The sequence below is a fragment of the Pollachius pollachius genome (assembly GCF_949987615.1).
Source record: "Pollachius pollachius genome assembly, chromosome: 3".
Taxonomy (NCBI): domain Eukaryota; kingdom Metazoa; phylum Chordata; class Actinopteri; order Gadiformes; family Gadidae; genus Pollachius; species Pollachius pollachius.
In genome coordinates this window covers 42,534,648-42,554,692 of record NC_136936.1, presented here as the reverse complement: position 1 = coordinate 42,554,692, position 20,045 = coordinate 42,534,648, and the positions used below count along the sequence as shown (strand labels likewise).

The following is a 20,045-nucleotide window of genomic DNA, read 5'->3' as shown; positions in this document are numbered from 1 at the left end:
TCTTTGAGCCAAAAAAGGGCAGAGCTACCATTGTTAGCCGGGCCGGGGTTGGGAGCTAAATAGGCCAGACTGTGAGAGCCGTGGGGGTTAAGACGTCGAAATGAGCTCACATTATACCCGACCTATACCTAGACCACACAACGTGCATTCACGTCTCACTTTTCAGCTCTTTCTTTCCCTGCCTCTATTTCCCCCCTTGCATTCTCTTTCTCTCTCTCTTTCTTTCTTTCTTTCTTTTTTTTTTGATCCAAGAGGGCATTACCCTGTCTGAACTCCCCCTAAATCCTTGCGGTCACACCTCTTATTAAAGAGGGGTTTTGTCCCACGCCCTCCCTACCACCCCCACAAAAAAACCCTACAGCCCACCCCCTCGCCCCTCTTGGTATTCAGCCCAGGTCAGCAGATTTCGGCCGCCCCCCCGACCCACCGTGGGTCTTCCCCCCCAACACCCCCACACACTTTTTTTCAATTCGCACCTGTTGTGCCCAGTTGTCCGCGAGGCAAGTGCCGAACCATACAGTCGGACAAAGATCATATTATGAACAGATATGCACAGCCTAATCTCCATGCAGCCAGAGGGGAAAGGATGGGGGGGGGGGGGTATAAAGATAGAGCGATAAAGAGAAAGAAAGAGAGAGCGAGCGAGCGAGTGAAAGAGAGGGAGAGGACTGTGTTTTGTATTACTTTCCCTGGGAACCTGTGAAGGAATGGCATGACGTTTAGAATGTAAAGGTTTGCCACTCGAAATGAAAATAGAAACACTTTAAAGCGAAAAAGGGAGAATGATTATCCCAGCAAAGCAAACATTGAGCGAGAAGAATGCATCGCCGCAACCCCCTTCCCAGCATCTCGGAGCACGGGCAGTTTGGTCGACAGATAAGGCGCATGGGAGCTTGTCGAAATATTGCTTTATTAGGTATACGCAGCACTCAAAATGAACCTGAAAATGTTACTCTTTTTATCACCAACCTCAGAGCCCTCTTTCCTGCGTCTAGTTCCCATGATGTCATGGCTGCCTTTTCTCCTCCTTTCTTTCTTTTTTTTCTTGTTATTCCCCCAACCCCACTCTCTCTCCTTTTTCCCTATCTCTCTCTCTCCCTCTCTCTCTCTCTCACTCTCTCATACACTCACACACACACACACACACACACACACACACACACACACACACACCTTCTCTCTGCCCTCCCTTTACTCTCTCGCTCTCTTCCTTCATACACGGTCCTATACTTTTCTCATGCACCTTTATCAGAGCGTTCTGGCAGCAAACACCAAAGCAGGGGGAATTTCACGGCTTGTTGCGCGTGCCCCTGGACCCCGTCTGGGTCTAAATCAGGTTTATGTTATCCCAGCGCAGGGATGTAATATTTACAAGCCTTCCATTTCGGCCCGGTCCCTTGGGTGTCTGGGCCGAAAAAAAATATGCTTCCCAACCACTCAACTATAAGGAATGTGGTTTGGTTCTCCTCCTCCACCTCTACTTTTGAGCCGGATGTTGTTCTTGAAAGCTAACAGTGTGTCTGGTGTTTATGTTTGTGTGTTGCAGTGCTGAACTATGAGAATGTGGTGGAGACGGGCTCGGAGACCGACGAGGACGACAGGCTGGTGGCCTCCGAGGAGAACCGCCTGGCTAACGGAGGAGGAGCAGGAGGAGGAGGAGACGGAGGAGGAGACGGAGGAGGCGGTGGCGGTGTGGTGGGAGAGGAGGAAGAGGAGGAGGAGGAGGAGGTGGCGGCGGGAGGCAGCAGCCCAGTGGCTGGCGTCCCCGCTATGGAGGCCTCGCCGCGGGTGGGCCACGCCCTGCTCTCCTACCGGGGCCAAGAGGGCCCCGAGGGGGCCGAGGGTCGGAGGGACGGACGGCAGAACCACCACCCCTGGGCCATGGGAGAGGACATGCATGGGCACCTCAACGGCACCGGTGAGTTGGGACTTGGGGTGTTGTCTGAGGGCCGTGAGGGGCGGCCGGGAAGTGGCTCTGAGATGGTTTCACTGGAGAAATATGGAACCTCCTCATTCACGTGTTTATCTTGGAAACGCATATCTCCTTGACCCAGAGAAATTGCTGTTGATTCTGCCGGTGTCATTTTAATGACGCAGGTCTCATTTAAAGCTATCTCGAGTTAGTACAGACAAAGAAAACAGGGCCCCTGTGCTTAACCGACCTCATCGTGTTACTCAGGCAGTGGAAGGATTAGCCAGAATTTTTCTTAACGTAACTTAATGTCTTCGATAAATGTCCTGTAGGACCAGAATCTGCACATCTCACTCTCGAGGCAACGTCATAATTACAGCTGAACCCACACCCTACTTCCCACACTCTAATAATGCGCAACCAAGTTTCTCTCTCTCTCGCACCTCTGGGGTTCTTCGAAGTCATCGTTCCTCATCTTATACGGTAGTATTATTGCACTAGTCCTGGGAACAAAACAATATGTAATATAAACATGAACAGAAATAAGACCGTCACATTGCTTTTTTTAAGACGCTCTTATCAATGATGGAACCCAAAACCTGTGAGTCCCCTGACTCATCCTGCACTGAGACTGCCCTCATACCCCCCTAACCCCTGCCAGCCCCCCCTCTTCTCACACACTGTGGCAGGACATCCAGTGTCACCAGTGCCCCGATGACAAATACTTTTAATTAGGAGCCAAACGGGATCGTTAAGGGAGCGGGAGCAGAGCAGGGCCCTACGCAGGACTCATTAACAGCCCCTAAATGAAATTTGGAGCTTTATGATGGTCATTTACATGCATAATAGGCCCACCCTTCTAGGGCTGCTTGACAGATACCGAGTGTGGCGAGAACTCATGCGAGACACCCGCTTTGAAAGAAAAAATAGAAAATATAAAAAACTGGCGACTGACGCTGCCAATCCGTCTCCGCTAATGACCTCGCCGGGTTTCTGAGTGCTAGCCCTGAACACGGCTGAGCTCGGGAAATACTGAGACTAGTTTCCCCGCAAAAAAACAACCAAGCGAGTCCGAAGCTGAAATGTAAATGAAAAGGAGCGTTAATGCACCGGGAGCGCAGCGGCCTTATCATTATCGTGATCACTGGAGAGCGGTTAAAGAAACCAATGCCCGTTTAGCACATCTGCTTCAGTTAGTTTGTTAAACTTGCAATTTAATTGGAGGGTTTTTAATGTGATTTGAACTATTGGAGTGTTGAGCCTATAGGGTCATTATTCCCATCGTTAGCAATAGTGGAAAAGATGTAATCCCTCATTGACCAGGCTGCAACTTTTCACAGTTAAAGAAACTGCTATTTGCCTGAGAGACATTTTTTTTATTGGAGATTAGGGAAGTAGTCTAGTATCTTGGTTATTGAAACTGTGCATAAACTCAGGTCATTTTTCACATTTTTAGTTTTTAACAACCGAGGTAGTTACTTTAAGGTGTTGAAAAGGTGAAGTAAAAAGCAGAAGTGTTTTTGTGGCCGTCGACGTACCGGACGTGGAAACAGGGGAACCACAAACAGAAATGAAACGCTCATCATAATCTCGACTCCTCCATCTTGTCTCTCGAGGAAAAAAAAAAAGAGAAAAAAAGAAAAGTGGTCTGGGACAGCAAATACAAAGAGCCTCCATTTTATGTCCCCAACACACACACTGATACACAGTGTGTGTGTGTGTGTGTGTGTGAGAGTTGCCGTGAAGAAGGTGGGGATGGGGTGGGGAGGCTGAAAATAGAATGACACTTGAGTACAGTGTGTAGATTCTACGACAGTGGCACGGGGTGGGACTCACATGCCTTTGTCCTCTCTCTCCTTCCTCGCTCGGAGACATCAGCCCACAAAGGAGCCCCATGCTGGAGAATGGCACTAATTGTAAAAAAAAAAGAAAGAAAAAAAGGGTCTGGCAACCAGCCTCCTCCCACTGTCTTCTTTATCTGTAGCGGGAAAAAGGGCTCTCGGTTCGGTCTTGGTACTGTCTCTCACAAGCTAGAGGCAGATGTATTGGCTCAACTTCAGATCAGGGCTATTCAGCCAATAAGCAGGGAAAGGCTTTCAATAATCACTGACTAAATGCACTGTATATATGTGGGTTATTATTGTGTATGTGTATTCATGTATGCTTTGGGTCTGATACAATTGTTCTGTTGAATCAAATTTATTCTCTGGAAAAAACAAGTATCTTGCTAAGATTTAGATACGCAAGAATCAACAGACATTGCATCGTTTAATGTAGCATATAAGGGGAAAACATAACGTCATGTTCCTGTTGGCCTTTGCTGCTTATTAATGAATTTCATGTAAATGGATATAAAAGGCTTTCTTAGAGGTCAGTACTTCAGTTAACCTCCTACACATTGGGGTTGACTTCTTATGACATCTTCTGTGACTCAACCAAGGGCTATTAAGTTTCAATGAATAAACAAATACATTCATGGGGACTTCCTGTTTGACACCCTTCTTTTTATATGGAAGGATGTTTTGAAAGGGAACAAGGAGGAGAAACAAGAGCAGCCTCCCCAACTCACCCAACCACTAGCCCCCCACCCCCAAATCCGCCTCTTCTTTTTGAAGGTGTAGGTAAAAAAAAATGAGGTTTAGGTGGGGGTTACATATCCCTCCCTTTGAAGGCAAAGCTTATGATACTTGTGACTCCTGTTGAGGAGTCACATGCAAAAGCCCAGGAGGAAGGAGCACAATAGGCACACTATATGAACCCCCCCCCCCCCCCCCCCCACACACACACACACACACACACACGCACACAAACGGACCATTTGGCTGGCCTCCCCTCATTATGTGGAAAATACCTTCACATTATGAGCCGTGGTGAATGCAAAGAGGAGCTTGTTAGCTTGTCAGGTCGCCGCAGCCACAGAGCATTCCAATTGACTTAGCCCTGAGTGCTGCGGCGCGGTCATACTCTAATTTATTGAAAACGGCGTTAGGCACAGTCAAGGGCTTTCCCCCATTCTCAACGCCTCTCCTCCTCTCCTTCACAGATGAAAGGCAGGATGAATATCACCCACTGGGGCCCAAAGGCTCTCTTCATGCTGTTGGAAATGGTACAGGTGAGTACGGCCCATCCGCCATTGTATGATGAAAGAACCAACCGCCCCACCCCACTATACACCCACACACTCACGCTACGCCACCATTAAGTTTCCCGTTGCCCCATGACATACATTTGGCTAGCCACTAACTGAGGTGATTTCCCTAATAAGGAAATCCCCGATGAGAAGGCATGAGAGATACACCACTTCGGATGCGTCTGATAAATAACATCATTACATTGTTGAGTTAGAGTCTAGATTGCAAATAAAGTTTGCTGTTAAATTGAGTATTGACTTCAATCGTATTTGTTTGGTTGATGTCCTTCCAAATTGGTTATAAAGAGACTGTCCTGTTCTGCCTTAAGGGACTGATAATGGCAAAAAAAAAATTAAGCATCCAAGCAACAAAGAAATGTCTTTACCACTGAGATGCTACGCTGTAATGGAAAGCATAGAGACAATGGTCAAATATTAAAAGTCCAAGCTTTTATTGCCTAATATATTTAATTACTTAATTGTCTTAAATGTTCACATCTAAATCACTGGGCTTCAAATATATTGAGCAGACTCAAATCAATATAGTCAATGCATGGTATAAGAAGTTTAGTTGTTTTCCATTTATGCTAATTGCATCTTCATGTTTAAATTGGGTCAAGGCATATTTGAAATAAGATTAGCTAACTCAGAGGATCTCATTGTGCCTTAACCAAATTACCATTTACACTAGAACTACCTAAGTGAAATGCAAAGTGATATTTATTGCAAAAACGCTTTTCTCGCCAGCCAAGATGCCACACTTAACAGTGCACATCACGTAATGGCGGAATTATCTATTATCTATTACCTTATTTTTCTTCGTAGAAACCATTATACAACATCATTAACGGAAACTTAAACGTATACTCCCCCTCTAAGTAGTTTCCTAATGGTCTTTTCTCTGAAGCTTGGTTAAACAAGACTGCCCCCCCCCCCCCCTTGGCTAACATCATTCAGACCAACGTCATCCAACAAAATTAACAACTCTACTGGTTTTCCCCTCCATACAGGCAAGGGACTTGAAGGTGTCTCCGAGCTCAATGACTACTTCCTGAAGCGCAAAATGGAGGACAGCGATGAACACCCAGCTAGCATCGCAGAGTACCTGCAGCGCGGTGACACCGCCATTATCTACCCAGAAGCCCCGGAGGAAGTGACCCGGCTGGGAACGCCGGAGGCTATCGGTCAAGATGAAAACGAAAATGGTGCGTATGAGCCCTGGCGGTTGCCCTATGTGGAGAATGGCGGTATTATGAAGGATGTTCTGCGTGTTGGAAAGGAAAATAATTAGCATGTCAGCATGACTAAGATAAAGAACGTTTTTTTTGCCTTCTCAGTTCCCTATATATCGTATTCCATGTTTTGCCTCGTTCAGGTTGTTTTCAGGCTTATTTTGTTCATTCTTGAAGCACTACATTTACAATGAACATTCATCACCCTATAATTAAAAACAAGTGAGGTCTCTCTGGGACGAACGAGTCGAACCCTTGGCTAGGGAGCACGGCAGCCCCGCGACCCTCACAACCTCAACCTCTGCCAATCAACACACGGCCATTTCCTCTGCTCACACCCGTGCGAGGGGTCCATTAGCTGACCTCCCACCAACTGACCTGACCCCGCCCCCCCCCCTTCTGTCATTCAGACCTGCCCACCGGCACGCCGGACGACTTCGCCCAGCTCCTGACCTGCCCGTACTGCGACCGGGGCTACAAGCGGCTGACGTCCCTGAAGGAGCACATCAAGTACCGCCACGAGAAGAACGAAGAGAGCGTCCCGTGCCCGCTGTGCTCCGACACCTTCACGCACCGCGCACAGCTGGAGCGCCACATGGCCACACACAAGCCCAGCCGAGATCAGGTACACCCTCCCTCTGTCTGTGGCTGTTGTTGTTGTTGTTGTTGTTGTTGTTGTTTTTGGAGTCCTGGTAATATCTGTCGTCGTTGACGTTTATGTTTTTCTGCCGGGTTATGAGTATTCATTTGGGCATTTCTTTATTCTAATCAAATATAAATCAATAAATAGAATCAAGATCAAATCACAGGATGTGTGAACCATTGATACATTGTGAAACAGAGAAACTATTTAAATAAATAAACGTTTCAGTACCCTGGCACATACAGTATGGTTTAAATAGTCAATGCTTTCCCTGCACTGCCCTTTATTCAGCCTATACTCTAGTCTATAAATAAGCTATAAATAAGCACTAAAAAGCTTTCTTTGGACAGCCAGTGCACTTTTATTAAATCCAAAGTACATCTATGGAGAAAGCACCTATAGCTCCCTGCCCACTAAATCCCCCTGTTTTCTATCGTGTTTTTGTGTTAGGTTGTTTTCCCTTTAGTAGTAAAATCATCAGACCTCGCACTGCTAGTTAGCAGCTGCATTTTTGCTGTGCTCCCCCTAAGCTTCCGCCTACAGTGAGCCGTGCGTGGGATGTGCAACCATATTGACTTCCCCGGGCCATCTGACTTTGTACATCAGCTGTTGCTGGAACTGGAACTGGAACAGATTTGATTAGAAATTAGTGCTAATAAAGATAGTTCCAGATAGGCCTCTTCCTATTATTCTAAGTGTTTATTATTTGTCCACAGAGGCAAAGCCTTGTATGGCGTTTTTTTTTTCACAGACCGTCACAGTGACGGGAAGTAAAGTTAATAATAAAATAACAACACATGATTTAATGTTGCAGCATGGGAAGCTTTATTAGTATTTTCTAACCACTCCTGTGATCCAAAACTCATATTAGACCATGTAAATAAGCATTGAATCATTCCATTTTCCAATTATACTGTGATTATAATGAGATTTCCGGAGTTAAGCCTGTCAGCTTCGGACCTCAAATTTGCCTGAGCTCACCGTAACAGAAGCAGTGACTCGCCTCTAACCCGCTCCCTGCCTTCACCTGACCCCCCCCCCCCCCCCCCCCCCCCCCCCCCCACCAGCCTCCTCTTCCCTCTGACTGCCTTAAACAGGAGCAGATGGCCATTTCCCCAGTGATCTGGAGTATCATAATCCCCAAATGACTTAAAGTGCCTGTTTATTTGTGTACTTCCTCTTAGTTAAATAGTTAAACAAAGCCTAATGATGGGTCATGTGCCCATCCTGGTGAACACAAGAGAACCTGTATTTTTTTTTTACATGTTGAGATACATATAACTTCTTTGTTTAAGTAATTTACATCTCAACTCTAATTAATCTTTGGTGCAACTCAAACCGTTTGAGCTCAAATAGAGATCACTGATATATCCGGCAGTGAAACAGATTTATGATATAACCCTTTTTGAATAAACTTTACGCACATGCTCTGGGGAGTGCATCTCCCATTTCAATGTTTGTTGTTTGTTTTTCTCTGCCTGTTTGGATTTCAAATGAAGAAAGGACCTACACTAAACTTTTACCTTTGAACAGGGTCAACCCACGCTATTTTAATTATACAGAAATGAGTTTCTTTGCCTGTTATCGATTTTTCAAATGTATAATCAAAAATTTTAGATACAGGGATTATGTAAATGCATCTTGACTTTTATGCAAGATGAAAACCATTGATAACATAATGTTTATTGCCACCACTTTAATGTTTTCCTCACCTTCTGTTAAGCAACACCTACTTATTTAAATGTGTTTCATCTCCGCAGCCACAGCTGATGAACGAGGGGGCTGGCAACCGCAAATTCAAATGCACCGAGTGTGGAAAGGCTTTCAAATACAAGCATCACCTCAAGGAACATCTTCGTATTCACAGTGGTAGGTATTCCCTGGAATTGGGTACAGTCCATGATTACATAATTATTTTTACGATTCTAGATAATGGGGGTTTCATGCTACAAAGATAGACATGGATAAGGTTTTCTCTTTCTTTATCTCGCTTGTGTCTGTTGAATTACTCATGCCAGTTGATTTAGCTGAAAAGACCTGTTTCATAACAGAGTAATTCCACCATATGGATGAAACCATAGCAATGCATTCTGAGGGGGCTGAAATGAAAATTCATTCAAAATACACATTTGCATGCAAAAAATTAACGTTCGCTCACAAAATACACGCCGAGCAACCAACCGTAATACAAAATATAAGAAAAATGCATATACTATTAGCCGAAATATAGCATATTAACATAAATGTTCTTATTTTTCAGGTGAGAAACCATATGAGTGCTCCAACTGTAAGAAGCGGTTTTCCCACTCTGGGTCATATAGCTCTCACATCAGCAGCAAGAAGTGCATTGGCCTGATTGCAATCAATGGAAGAGTACGCAACGGAAACAGCGCCAAGCCTGGCTCCTCACCCAACTCCACCACATCTTCCCCTGGCAGTCCTGCCCTGGCCCAGCTCCGCCACAAACTAGAGAATGGCCGTCCCCTAGGCCCACAAGACCAGCAGGGTCAGCTTGACATCAAAGCAGAGCCAATGGACTTCAATGACTATCGGCTATTGATTGCTTCTCAACATGGCTTTGGGGGCCCAGGGGCATACTTAAATGGAAATGGCCATGGAGGAGGAAGCCCCCTGGGAATCCACAGCTCATCCCAGAGCCCCCTGCAGCACCTGGGGGGTATAGGACTGGACCTCCCCCTGCTTGGCTACCCCGGTTCTCTTGGGAACAACCTGAGTGAGGTTCAGAAGGTCCTCCAGATCGTGGACAACACAGTATGCAGGCAGAAAATGGATGGGAACCCAGAGGAGATCACCAAGCTCAGGGCCTACATGAAGGAGCTGGGAGCCCAGATGGAGGAGCACAAGCTTGCCCTCTCCGCAAGAGCCGGCTTCCCAGTGGTTGGCCAGAACAGCCCCACCAAGAGTATCATAGACTACACCCTGGAAAAAGTCAATGAAGCCAAGAGCCTTATTGATGACTCCAAAAGGCAGATGGACATCAAAAAGGAAAAGCCAAACCACTCCATGGACTTCGGCGGGGAAGAGAAGTCCCATGACAGCCAGCCCCAGTTCCTGCCATTCTCCTGTCAGTTCTGCAAGGAGGCATTCCCTGGACCCATACCACTGCACCAACATGAGCGCTACCTGTGCAAGATGAATGAGGAGATCAAAGCAGTGCTGCAGCCAGTGGAAAATGGACCCAGCAGCCGCAGGGGCTCAATGGCATCCGAGCAGCAGGCTGTCTTGCTCTCTAGCACTCTCTCAGAGAGGGGAGCCACCAGCCCCATCAACCCTTTTAAGGACCACGTATCAGTGCTCAAGGCCTACTTTGCTATGAACACTGAGCCCAACTCAGAGGAACTTTTGAAGATTTCCATCGCTGTGGGCCTCCCTCAAGAATTTGTCAAAGAGTGGTTTGCCCAGTGGAAGAACCAAAACAACCACGGAAACAATCAGAGGAAAAGGTCCCCTCCACCCGACCGCAGTGGCGCCGAGGCCAACCACTACCTGAACAGGTCACCCATGTCCTTGGTACAACAGGCGATGGCACACTCTGCAGATTTACATGGGGGCTCCAACAATGGCGATGCCTTGCACAGACTTTCAAAGGCTAACCAGTTTACAACTAACAGACACACAGGGGAAAAACCACTAGACCCCATGGATCACTTGAGGAGCAGCACTCCATCCCCACTCAATCTCTCCTCAACTTCTTCCAAAAACTCTCAGAGCAGCTCTTACACTCCAAACAGCCTAGCTTCTGAGGACAACCACGGTGATGCTCCCTTGGATCTGTCCCTGCCAAAACACATGACCAACTACAACAAGAGGATCTCCACGGGAGAAAAGCGTCCCAGGCCCAATGGTTACATGATTGAGCGCAACGGCGATGCTCATGTCAAAGAACAAGGGACCGGGCCCATGGATTTGGCCCACATCAAGAAGGAGTTTCTTGGCTCTGACCACAACACTGGAGGGAACGCTGGCCATCAGCTCGAGAAAAGCACCAGTCCCATTTTTGGTATAAATCCATTTACTGGAGGCCACATCTATACATCCCTGCCACCTCATGGCGCCTTCCCTCCACCATCCTTTATGTCCCAGGCCCAGGCCAGCATCCCAGGCCTCAGGCACTACCCTGGGCTGGACCATATGAGCTTCCTGCCCCACATGGCCTACACTTATGCTACTGGGGCAGCTTCATTTGCAGAAATGCAACAGAGGAGAAAGTACCAACGGAAACCAGGTCTCCAGGTAAGCGAATATCATTGTCTTTGAATATTACCTTGCATGTCATACATTAATTAGTTAACAGGATTGAGGTAAGCATTGCTTAATCAATTGATCCAATCCTCTATAAAAAAAAAACAGGCACCTTGGCATTTAGACTGCCCCCCATATGTCTCCTATTTTAAGTGTATTTTGGCTGAAAGGGTCTTACCCAGGTTGGGTTTGATAAGCCCCTGTCCAGACTTGGGATCATAGAAACAGAGCAGAAGGTGTCTCTTTGTGTCGAGGTAGCAGGTGCAGATTACCTAAAGCATGGAAAAAAAAAACAGAAAAACAATCCACCAAAACCAAATCTGCTTATCGCTCACAGGGGGAGCTAATGGACAGCACCGCCGACTATCTGTCAGGCCTAGAGGACCTGACAGACGAATCGCTCCTGTCCAGGAAGAAGATGAAGAAGACTGAAAGTGGTATGTACGCGTGTGACTTGTGCGACAAAACATTCCAGAAGACAAGTTCCCTCCTAAGACACAAATATGAGCACACAGGTATATAACATTTGGACACTTCTTTTTTTTACCCCTACCCCCTCGCCTATGCTTTTGTTCCCTCACGCAGCATATTTTCTGTCTCTGCACCAAAAAAATGTTATGTTTCCTGATTTCCTTTTTTTCCTTTGATTTGTAACGTAGCTCCCCCTTCTCTCCCTTCTTCTAGCTTTGATACTTGATTATGTTTTCCTTATTTACTTCTTTTTATGTCCTGTGTTTTCCTACCCCTGATCTTTAACATGTTCGTTCCTTTTCAACAGGGGATAGGGTTGTGCTAATACGCTCAGGGTTACATAAACATACAATGCCCCTGAAATAAACTCCTCCGGAGGCACTCCAGTCATACTGACGGAGGGACTTATAAGAGAGGAATAGCAAGGGATAGAGATATATGCAGATAGAGAGAAGGATAGAGAGAAAGGTGGAAGAAGGAAAGCATGTGCCTGCTTGTCTGGCTGTGTGCATTTTGGTTGTACTGTGAATAGATAAGAGGTTAAAAATACCTCTTTATAAAGTCAAAGCCGTCCATGATGCAAACGCTGTGGCAAAAACACTGCAAACCTTAACGCTCAGGATTTCGGAAAAAAGAAAGCATGATATTGCCGTGCCATATCTGAATATGAAATATAAGTATAAAAATATATAACCTCTTCTAGCTCTCTTTCACTGAGTTGCATCACCCCCCGCTCATATCCATCCTGTCAGTCAGTGTAGGGATGCTTGACAAGGAATCTTCCGTCTCGTCTATTTTGGTCTCTCAGTGTTAGTGTGTGTGTGTGTGTGTGTGTGTGTGTGTGTGTGTGTGTGTGTGTGTGTGTGTGTGTGCGTGTGTGTGTGTGTGTGTGTGTGTGTGTGTGTGTGTCGGGAAGGGGGGAGGGGGAACTTTAGGTATGCCAACTATGGAAGATGTTACATGCATTTCAAAGCTATTTGTAGCTAAGATTTGCGTGTGTGTGTGTGTTTGCCAGTATGGCGATGCGTGCTTGTGTGTATGCACATCCTGGTGCTTGGTTGTCTAAATGTGTGTATGACTACTGCCGTTCACAGGTTCAGAAGGCGTTTGTGCATGTGTGCGTGGGAAGTGCGCTTTGGAAGAGTGTCAGTGTATGGGCCTATTAGCTTGGCAAAAGAAAAGCCCCAACCTGTTAGATGCAAGTCAGATGGGACAAATATCCGGTGATAGAGATTCGTAGTAAATCCAGAAGGCTCTCTCTATGTGTGAGAGTGCACGTGAAGGTGCGTGCGTCTGTGTGTGTTTGTGTTTGTGTGTGTGTGTGTGTGTGTCTGTTCCTCCATGGTTTGGTGTGAGCGAACACAAGGAAGAAGGGGGAGGTTTACGGGTGTGAAGTTCCTTCCACAAATATACCCGTCATACTATCATGCGCAAGATGTTCTAATCCTGGTCAGTTTTAATCTGGGCCATGATGTCATGAAAACACTCCATCAGGGAGAGCCAGACTGCTTGGGTTTCACCTTGCCTCGGTGCTCTAGGCATTTGATCTCTCTGGCTTAACCCGCCACGGTCGCAGACGACCAGCGCATAAAGTAATGAGTCCTCTTATAGCCCAGCACCTTCCACCTAAGCAGGAGCTGAAATTAGCCGCAGCGTTTTCATGAGACAGCAAACCTAGGCATTAGGAGGGACTTTTCTTTGCATGCCATGTTCACCTATAAATGTGTGAAAAATGTGTGCTTCACTGTGTTGATGCTTTCTTTTCTAAAGCCACACATCTTTCTATGTATGAAATCTTTTCACTATTGTTTGATGACGGTGGACATCTGTAGTGTGTTATATTAACGCACTACTTACATAGATTGATAATTGAATGAATAATTCCAACAGTTGCACGTTTTGGAATAGCTCACAGCAAGCTGTCTGTATTTTGCCTCTGTTCAAGAGAACTCTAAGTCACCATAGTAACACCTCCTCTCCCTCCCTCCTGTTTCCCTTGCCTCTGCAGGCAAGCGTCCACACCAGTGCCAGATCTGCAAGAAGGCCTTCAAACACAAGCACCATCTCATTGAGCACTCGCGCCTGCACTCGGGCGAGAAGCCCTACCAGTGCGACAAGTGTGGCAAGCGCTTCTCCCACTCTGGTTCCTACTCGCAGCACATGAACCACCGCTACTCCTACTGCAAGCGGGAGGCGGAAGAGCGGGAGGCGGCCGAGAGGGAGGCCCGCGACAAGGGCAGCCTCGAGCCCACTGAGCTGCTGATGAGGAGGGCCTACCTGCAGGGCCTGGGGCCCCTGGGATACTCAGACCCAGAGGATCCACAGGAGGAGGCGGCCGGCACCATCCTTAGGGACGGAACTGAGGGAGGCATGAGAGGCCGGGAGAGGGATGTGGCCGAAGCGTACAAGGAGGTGACAGACAGACGGGAGGCAAGTTTCAGAGGGATGGAGGTGGGGGAGGAGGATGAAGGAGACAGCAGGAGCCTGGGTACGCAGATGGACTCGACGCGGGATGACGGCGAGGGCAAGGATACGACACATTTGATGGATGAGAGTTCGAGAGAAGGGAAAACAGACGGAAAGTCGGACCAGGAGGAAGCGGACTGATTCAGAGTGGAGTTACTTACAGTCAAGGAGGCAACACAAAGCAAGAGGAAAACATTTGTTTCAGAAAATATTTGTCATGTTGGTTTGTTTAATTTCCTTTTTCTCATCCTTCCAACAAACATGAAACCTGTTCCATTTCAGAAACGTAAGGCACAGGCTTGATCTTAGCAGAGCGCTTGCTTTTTTCTTCTTTTCTGTTGTGGAAGATTGTAAAGATGGACTTGAGATGCAATGTGGTGACTGCCAACATCAGAGTCGTGAAAACAAGCTGGGTGGGATTGTTTAAAAATCCACGATATGCAAAAAAAAAGGGAAGTAATAATGATTATCATTATAATTAAATGAGATGAAGCTGTTTTTAATGTACAGTATTATAAAGGCCTAAAAGCTGTGTGGTGCTAAAATGTTCTTAACCTTTTCGTGTTTCATTGTGTTCATACCCCAAACCAGGAAATTGCACTCTGCCCCCCTTAATCACTACAAAAACACTTTTTTGGAAAAAAAAATAAAGAAAAAAGCCTATGGATATTTATACCATGCTTGAAGACTCAGTAGCAGTCCGTCGATGTTGTATTTTGTCTGCCACTTACTGTGATGTCCTTGGGATTTACCCTCTTTTTGCAAGGCAAACTAACCACACAATTTTGGGCCTCACTATTTCTTTATGTGAAGGAACATTAAACCTGTGTGATTTTTAATATGTTGATGTGAGTCTTAAAAAAAATGGACCGGAGAGGAAAATAGTGATGGGGAGAAATAACAAAATAATATAGGCTCTGTGGAAGTGTGACAGAGTTTTTGTGTGTTTTATTTTCTCAAGAGAAAGCCTTATATGCAAACCTTTTCACCTGTGCGTTTCTGCAAGTGCCATCCTTGTACAGTGTAAATCAGAGTTGACCTGTGTTATCTTTGCTCTGGCTTCAGTATTAAATGGATATTTCACCTTGTTTTTTGAAGTACCTATGACAGTATTAGCATAGATAGACAAGCAGTTTGTTAGTTTACATATGTTTGTGCAATTTTTTTCTGTATTTTTTCCATGACCTTTTGTCAGTATTACTTTTTTTGTTTTTGTTGATTTTTGTCATAAATTTCGTTTTGTTTTTATTTTAAGATTACCATTTTATTTATGTGACTCATTTTATATTTCCTAATTTTATTTATTTCATACTGTAGTGTACAGTATTATAGTTCCTCAACAAATAGATATATTTTAGTAAAAAGATTCTGTCATTGACTATTGGAGCAAAATATGAATAGAGAGCGTCTATGGTATTTGGATTTTTTTCAATTTTTTTCTTTTTATGTTTTATTTCCTTTCAACTACTGGAAATTCAAAATTTGGGGAACTTTTGATACAATATTGTGAAAACACTGTATTTTTGAGAGTAAAAAAATTATAAATCCACTTTATTCATCCCACTGAAGAGGTGAAGAGGGACTGTTGATGATGAAATTCCTGAAATGTCTGAAGTATTACTGAATTTTTAATTTCTCTTGGAAATGACCATGCTCAAATAAATGTAGCCAAATTAAATTTTAATAAAGCTGTGTTATTCTTCTTGTACCACTTCTACTTCTATTTTATTCACTGAGCTCCCAGATATAGACGGATATAACCAAATGTTACAGGCTATCTATGTTGCAGCCAATGGCTACCAGGTTGTTGTTTTTATACAAATATAAATCAAATTCAAATCCAATAAAAAAATTCACGTTAAATCTAAGTCAATGTAACACAAATCATTGACTAGTTAACTAATTAAATGCTGGTGATTTTGTTGTGTTAGTATACAGAATTCCTCCATTCTAAAGAATAGCCCACATCATGACATAATTTAATATGAAACGACTGAGTCTAACTAAATCGATCATATTCCTTATCAGTATTTCCAAAACATATATCATGGTGAGAACCAATATACATAATTTTTATTAATTTTGATTGCCAAAACGTAACAATATAATTCAACTGTAGACCTACAAAAACCTTTTACAGGCAACACATTTTAACAGGCTTGTAAGGCTCTTGTTTAAGTAGAAAAAGTTTAATTAAAGCGATGCCTCTGTAACTAGGTCTATCGTAGGCCTATTATCTCAAGTCTCACTCGAGATGTCATTTATGACAAGTCTTTGCTCTTATATAACAGTTTGCACTAAACTTTTACCTTCTGATGTGGATTCTAATTTTATGTGGGATATTTCTTGGAGCCAGTATATGATAGATTTTATAGAATTAGTTAAGACTCTTTGAAGTATAAAAAGCACCAGCTTGAGATAAAATTACCACAAGACAGCCGCCAAACTGGCCATGAATTGTTGCCACAGCATCTAATAAGAATTGCCCATGACCTTGTTGATTTAACTCACGGAATTAATGCAAATAGAAGCAGGTGAAAAGTTTACTCTGTGAACCACCCACACCAACTCTCAGTGTATATTTTGTATAACACACACACACACACACACACACACACACACACACACACACACACACACACACACACAGACACGAACACAAACGCACAGGCACGCGCAGGCAAACACAAACACACGGAGGCATGAGCACACACACAAACACACACACACACGCACGCACACGCACGCACGCACGCACGCACGGACACATACACACAAACAGTCATGCAAGTCATGTCAATCGAAAACAAAATGTTAAGACAAGCATCTAATTAAAACATTGTCTCAACCATCAGGGTAAAGTAACAAACATTAATGTATGCAATTTGAAACCTAATTCCTGGAGAGAAACCGACATGCATGATCACAGTTGTAGAATCCTGGACGATAATAAATATTTGACAACGTGGTGGGCGGGGCTCGAATTCAACGTGATGACGCATGTGAGTCGGGAGCGGGACGTCGCCTTCCCTCTCGTGCCAATGCAGGAAAAGGTAAGCCCAGACTGTAATTCCGCTGTTTGTTGTCATGTGGCCGAGGAGGGTACGTAGTTAGAAGAGCCCTTTGAAAGCTACACCGGTGTTGCTGAATATTGTGTTTCGTAGGTTGCGAGAGCGGTCGTCAGTGATAAAGCTAAGCAGTGTGGCTAACAAATGCACCTAACTGTATGAGAACTGCGTTTACCTACAATGTATGCGGTCCCAAATGAGACACGTGCTTCTACTACTCTGTATATGTATACAACACACCACACAAACACTGACTACATTTTGGAAACTTCCTAACAATGTTGCCGGTAGGTTGCTCTAAACACAGCATATTAATCGAGGACAACACATCTCTCCGAGTTGCCCCCTCAGGCGCTGGCTTTTACAAAACACGTAGAGCGTTTTATGTCATTAATTGAAAAATAAATACTTGCATAGCCTACACACCACGCTCAAATGGTCTATTTCTTAGTAGTCGTTTCTAACGACACACTACGAATAAAGCGGAATAACCTCCCGCCCCCCATATGACTTGATTAACAATTGATGATGCGCATATGACAGCGTTGTAAATCAACTACAAACGACTGTTTATTTAGGCTAGTTATTAATCTTGCACCGTGGAAAGGAATAATGTAGTTGCATTGTTGTTTTAATACTATAAATATTGTACTATATTATGTTTTCATATTAATGAATGTTGTCTAACACTATAATAATAATTATAACGCACAGCTGAAATCGTCCTATTAGCACGGTATTCAATGTATACTATTTAGTGGATTATTTTATCCGAAGGACCTTAATAAGGCTACTTGATTTAGGGGCCTGTAATGGTCAAGCCTTTTGCTCAAGAATGCTGAGGAAGTCAGGGCTAGGCCCTAAGACCCTTCTGTTGACCCTTCTGAGTCAAACAACACCATCGATCAATATGACCCTTCGGGTTTCATGTAACTTTACAGTTGCTCCGTCCTTTTCTAAAACTGAACACAAACGTTTGCCGAATCATTGCCAAAAATTAAGATTGCCTTAACTTGAAACAGAGATGGTTTCAATGTGTTCAATGTATCACAGGTTGGGTTTGACTTTTTTAACGGTATTGACCACATAGTAAAGGTTAAGGCCAGGGGGCTCAGCTTATACAGAAAGCCGTCAGAGGGTAAAGGTGTTGTGATTCATATAGTTTACACGGTGGGTCTCACATCGGCACATGGAAGTAAACGCCAAAACCTTTTTTCCCGTTAGAATTCCATCAGCGTTGATGGACCTGTTTAATTTTTTTCAGGCTATTGTACACATCCTGCCCCCCCCCCCCCCCCTCCCTTCTAAGGAAAAAAGATTAGCACATGTCCGTGTGTCTGTAATTATAGCTGGTGTCTCTTTCAGTGGATCCTTAAACGATTAGCTTTCACATAAAGCCCCGCGCTTGTGAAGTACAAGGGCACGACTCCCTCAATTAAAAGAAGGAAAGTCACTTCTCACTCATTTCACCGCTTTGAAACCTTAATCCGTGGCAAATGTGAGCTTCCTCCCCATTTCTAATACCAGATCAAAGGAGTTATGAATAGCATTACACGTTCCTTGCCTGATGTGCGAAGCTGCTTAAATTTGCATTGTCAAAGTGAAAGGGCTGCGATGAACGATGAATTAAAAGGTTTTTAGGTCATAATATTAGACAAATGTTTCTCTCTCTGTCTCTCCTTCTCTGTCTCTCCAATTTTGCTCCTTGATTCTCATGTGTTTTTTTTTGGCAGTTTTGAATTTTAGGAATATCTTTATTCACCTTCATAATTCAGACTAATACAATGTGTGTGACACACGCACACTCAGTGTGCGTGTGTCTGCCTATTTGTGTGTTTGGGCAGGATCTCTTGATGTCCAGAGGTATTTTTAGATCGGTCCTTCTGCTCCCAAGATGTTTCAATCATAAATAATTGAGGCCTTTCAAGTAGCTTAGCACTCATCTAATGTGATAATGATGCATTTTAACCTTTTTTCTCTCAAAGTAGGCCTTAATGTGCCATCATTACCTTTATTTTTATATTGTGCCATTTGGACTTTCAGTGAAAACAAAGCAGCGTGCAATCATTTACCCATTTTAAAACGCATATGCCTATTTAACGATTGTTGTAATGAAACTGGGCTCATGTTCTGTAGCATGGTTTTGGTTTTAAAGCCAAGGTATGTTATTTTGGGGCAGGCTTTCCGACCGCTTGGCTAATTATAAGAAAGCAATCGAAGCACTGAACTCTGATTGGCCTTACACTCTGATCCTCCACAGATCTGGGATTGGAGTAAATATTCCATCTGATCTCTTGATAAACATAAACAAGCCCTCAGTGAGAATACATCTCAGAGTTCTGTCAGGAACCGTCTAAGACGATGAAGACACCAGACACACAGACACACACACACACACACACACACACACACACACACACACACACACACACACACACACACACACGTCAGATGCAGTTTAGAAGCATGCGTGCATGCAAGACTTGACATGGCCCATCGGGGCAGAGAGGGAGGTGTCAGAATCCTACACATACGCTTGAGTATACGCCGTATGCCGGTTGCCAATGCGGTTCCGGTCCCCTCCAGCCACTCCCTATGATCAGGTGAACCCCCATGTGGATCGGTGTATGTTCTCCAAGTGACTGGGTCTCTAAGTGACTGGGTTTAATGGTCACAATTGGTCCACTCCGTGATGTCTAAATATGTGCTGGCGGCACCCAATCCACCATGTTATCTGGGCCTATGTTAACACCTAAGGAAATGCTGTGTGTGTGTGTGTGTGTGTGTGTGTGTGTGTGTGTGTGTGTGTGTGTGTGTGTGTGTGTGTGTGTGTGTGTGTGTGTGTGTGTGTGTGTGTGTG

The 20,045-nt window shown here is 44.6% G+C and overlaps 2 protein-coding genes across 5 annotated transcripts in view; both read left to right on the top strand.

Moving 5' to 3' along the window:
- Positions 1-15,819, top strand: part of zeb2a (zinc finger E-box binding homeobox 2a) — a 56,530-nt gene extending 40,711 nt beyond the window's left edge. For 2 of the 3 annotated variants that reach the window (XM_079731256.1, XM_079731257.1), the window contains exons 3-10: positions 1,547-1,918; positions 4,956-5,024; positions 6,053-6,247; positions 6,685-6,899; positions 8,678-8,786; positions 9,178-11,171; positions 11,518-11,695; positions 13,660-15,819. In XM_079731256.1, coding sequence (XP_079587382.1) covers positions 1,547-1,918; positions 4,956-5,024; positions 6,053-6,247; positions 6,685-6,899; positions 8,678-8,786; positions 9,178-11,171; positions 11,518-11,695; positions 13,660-14,258 — 3,731 coding nt within the window. In that variant the 3' untranslated portion in view covers positions 14,259-15,819. The remainder of the gene's footprint in view (positions 1-1,546; positions 1,919-4,955; positions 5,025-6,052; positions 6,248-6,684; positions 6,900-8,677; positions 8,787-9,177; positions 11,172-11,517; positions 11,696-13,659) is intronic. The other variant, XM_079731258.1, reaches the window with a different exon arrangement.
- A 1,291-nt stretch (positions 15,820-17,110) lies between these two features.
- Positions 17,111-20,045, top strand: part of gtdc1 (glycosyltransferase-like domain containing 1) — a gene marked incomplete at its 5' end in the record, with an annotated part of 28,760 nt that continues 25,825 nt past the window's right edge. For both annotated transcript variants that reach the window (XM_079731447.1, XM_079731446.1), the window contains one exon: positions 17,111-17,170. In XM_079731447.1, the coding sequence (XP_079587573.1) occupies positions 17,111-17,170 (60 nt within the window). The remainder of the gene's footprint in view (positions 17,171-20,045) is intronic.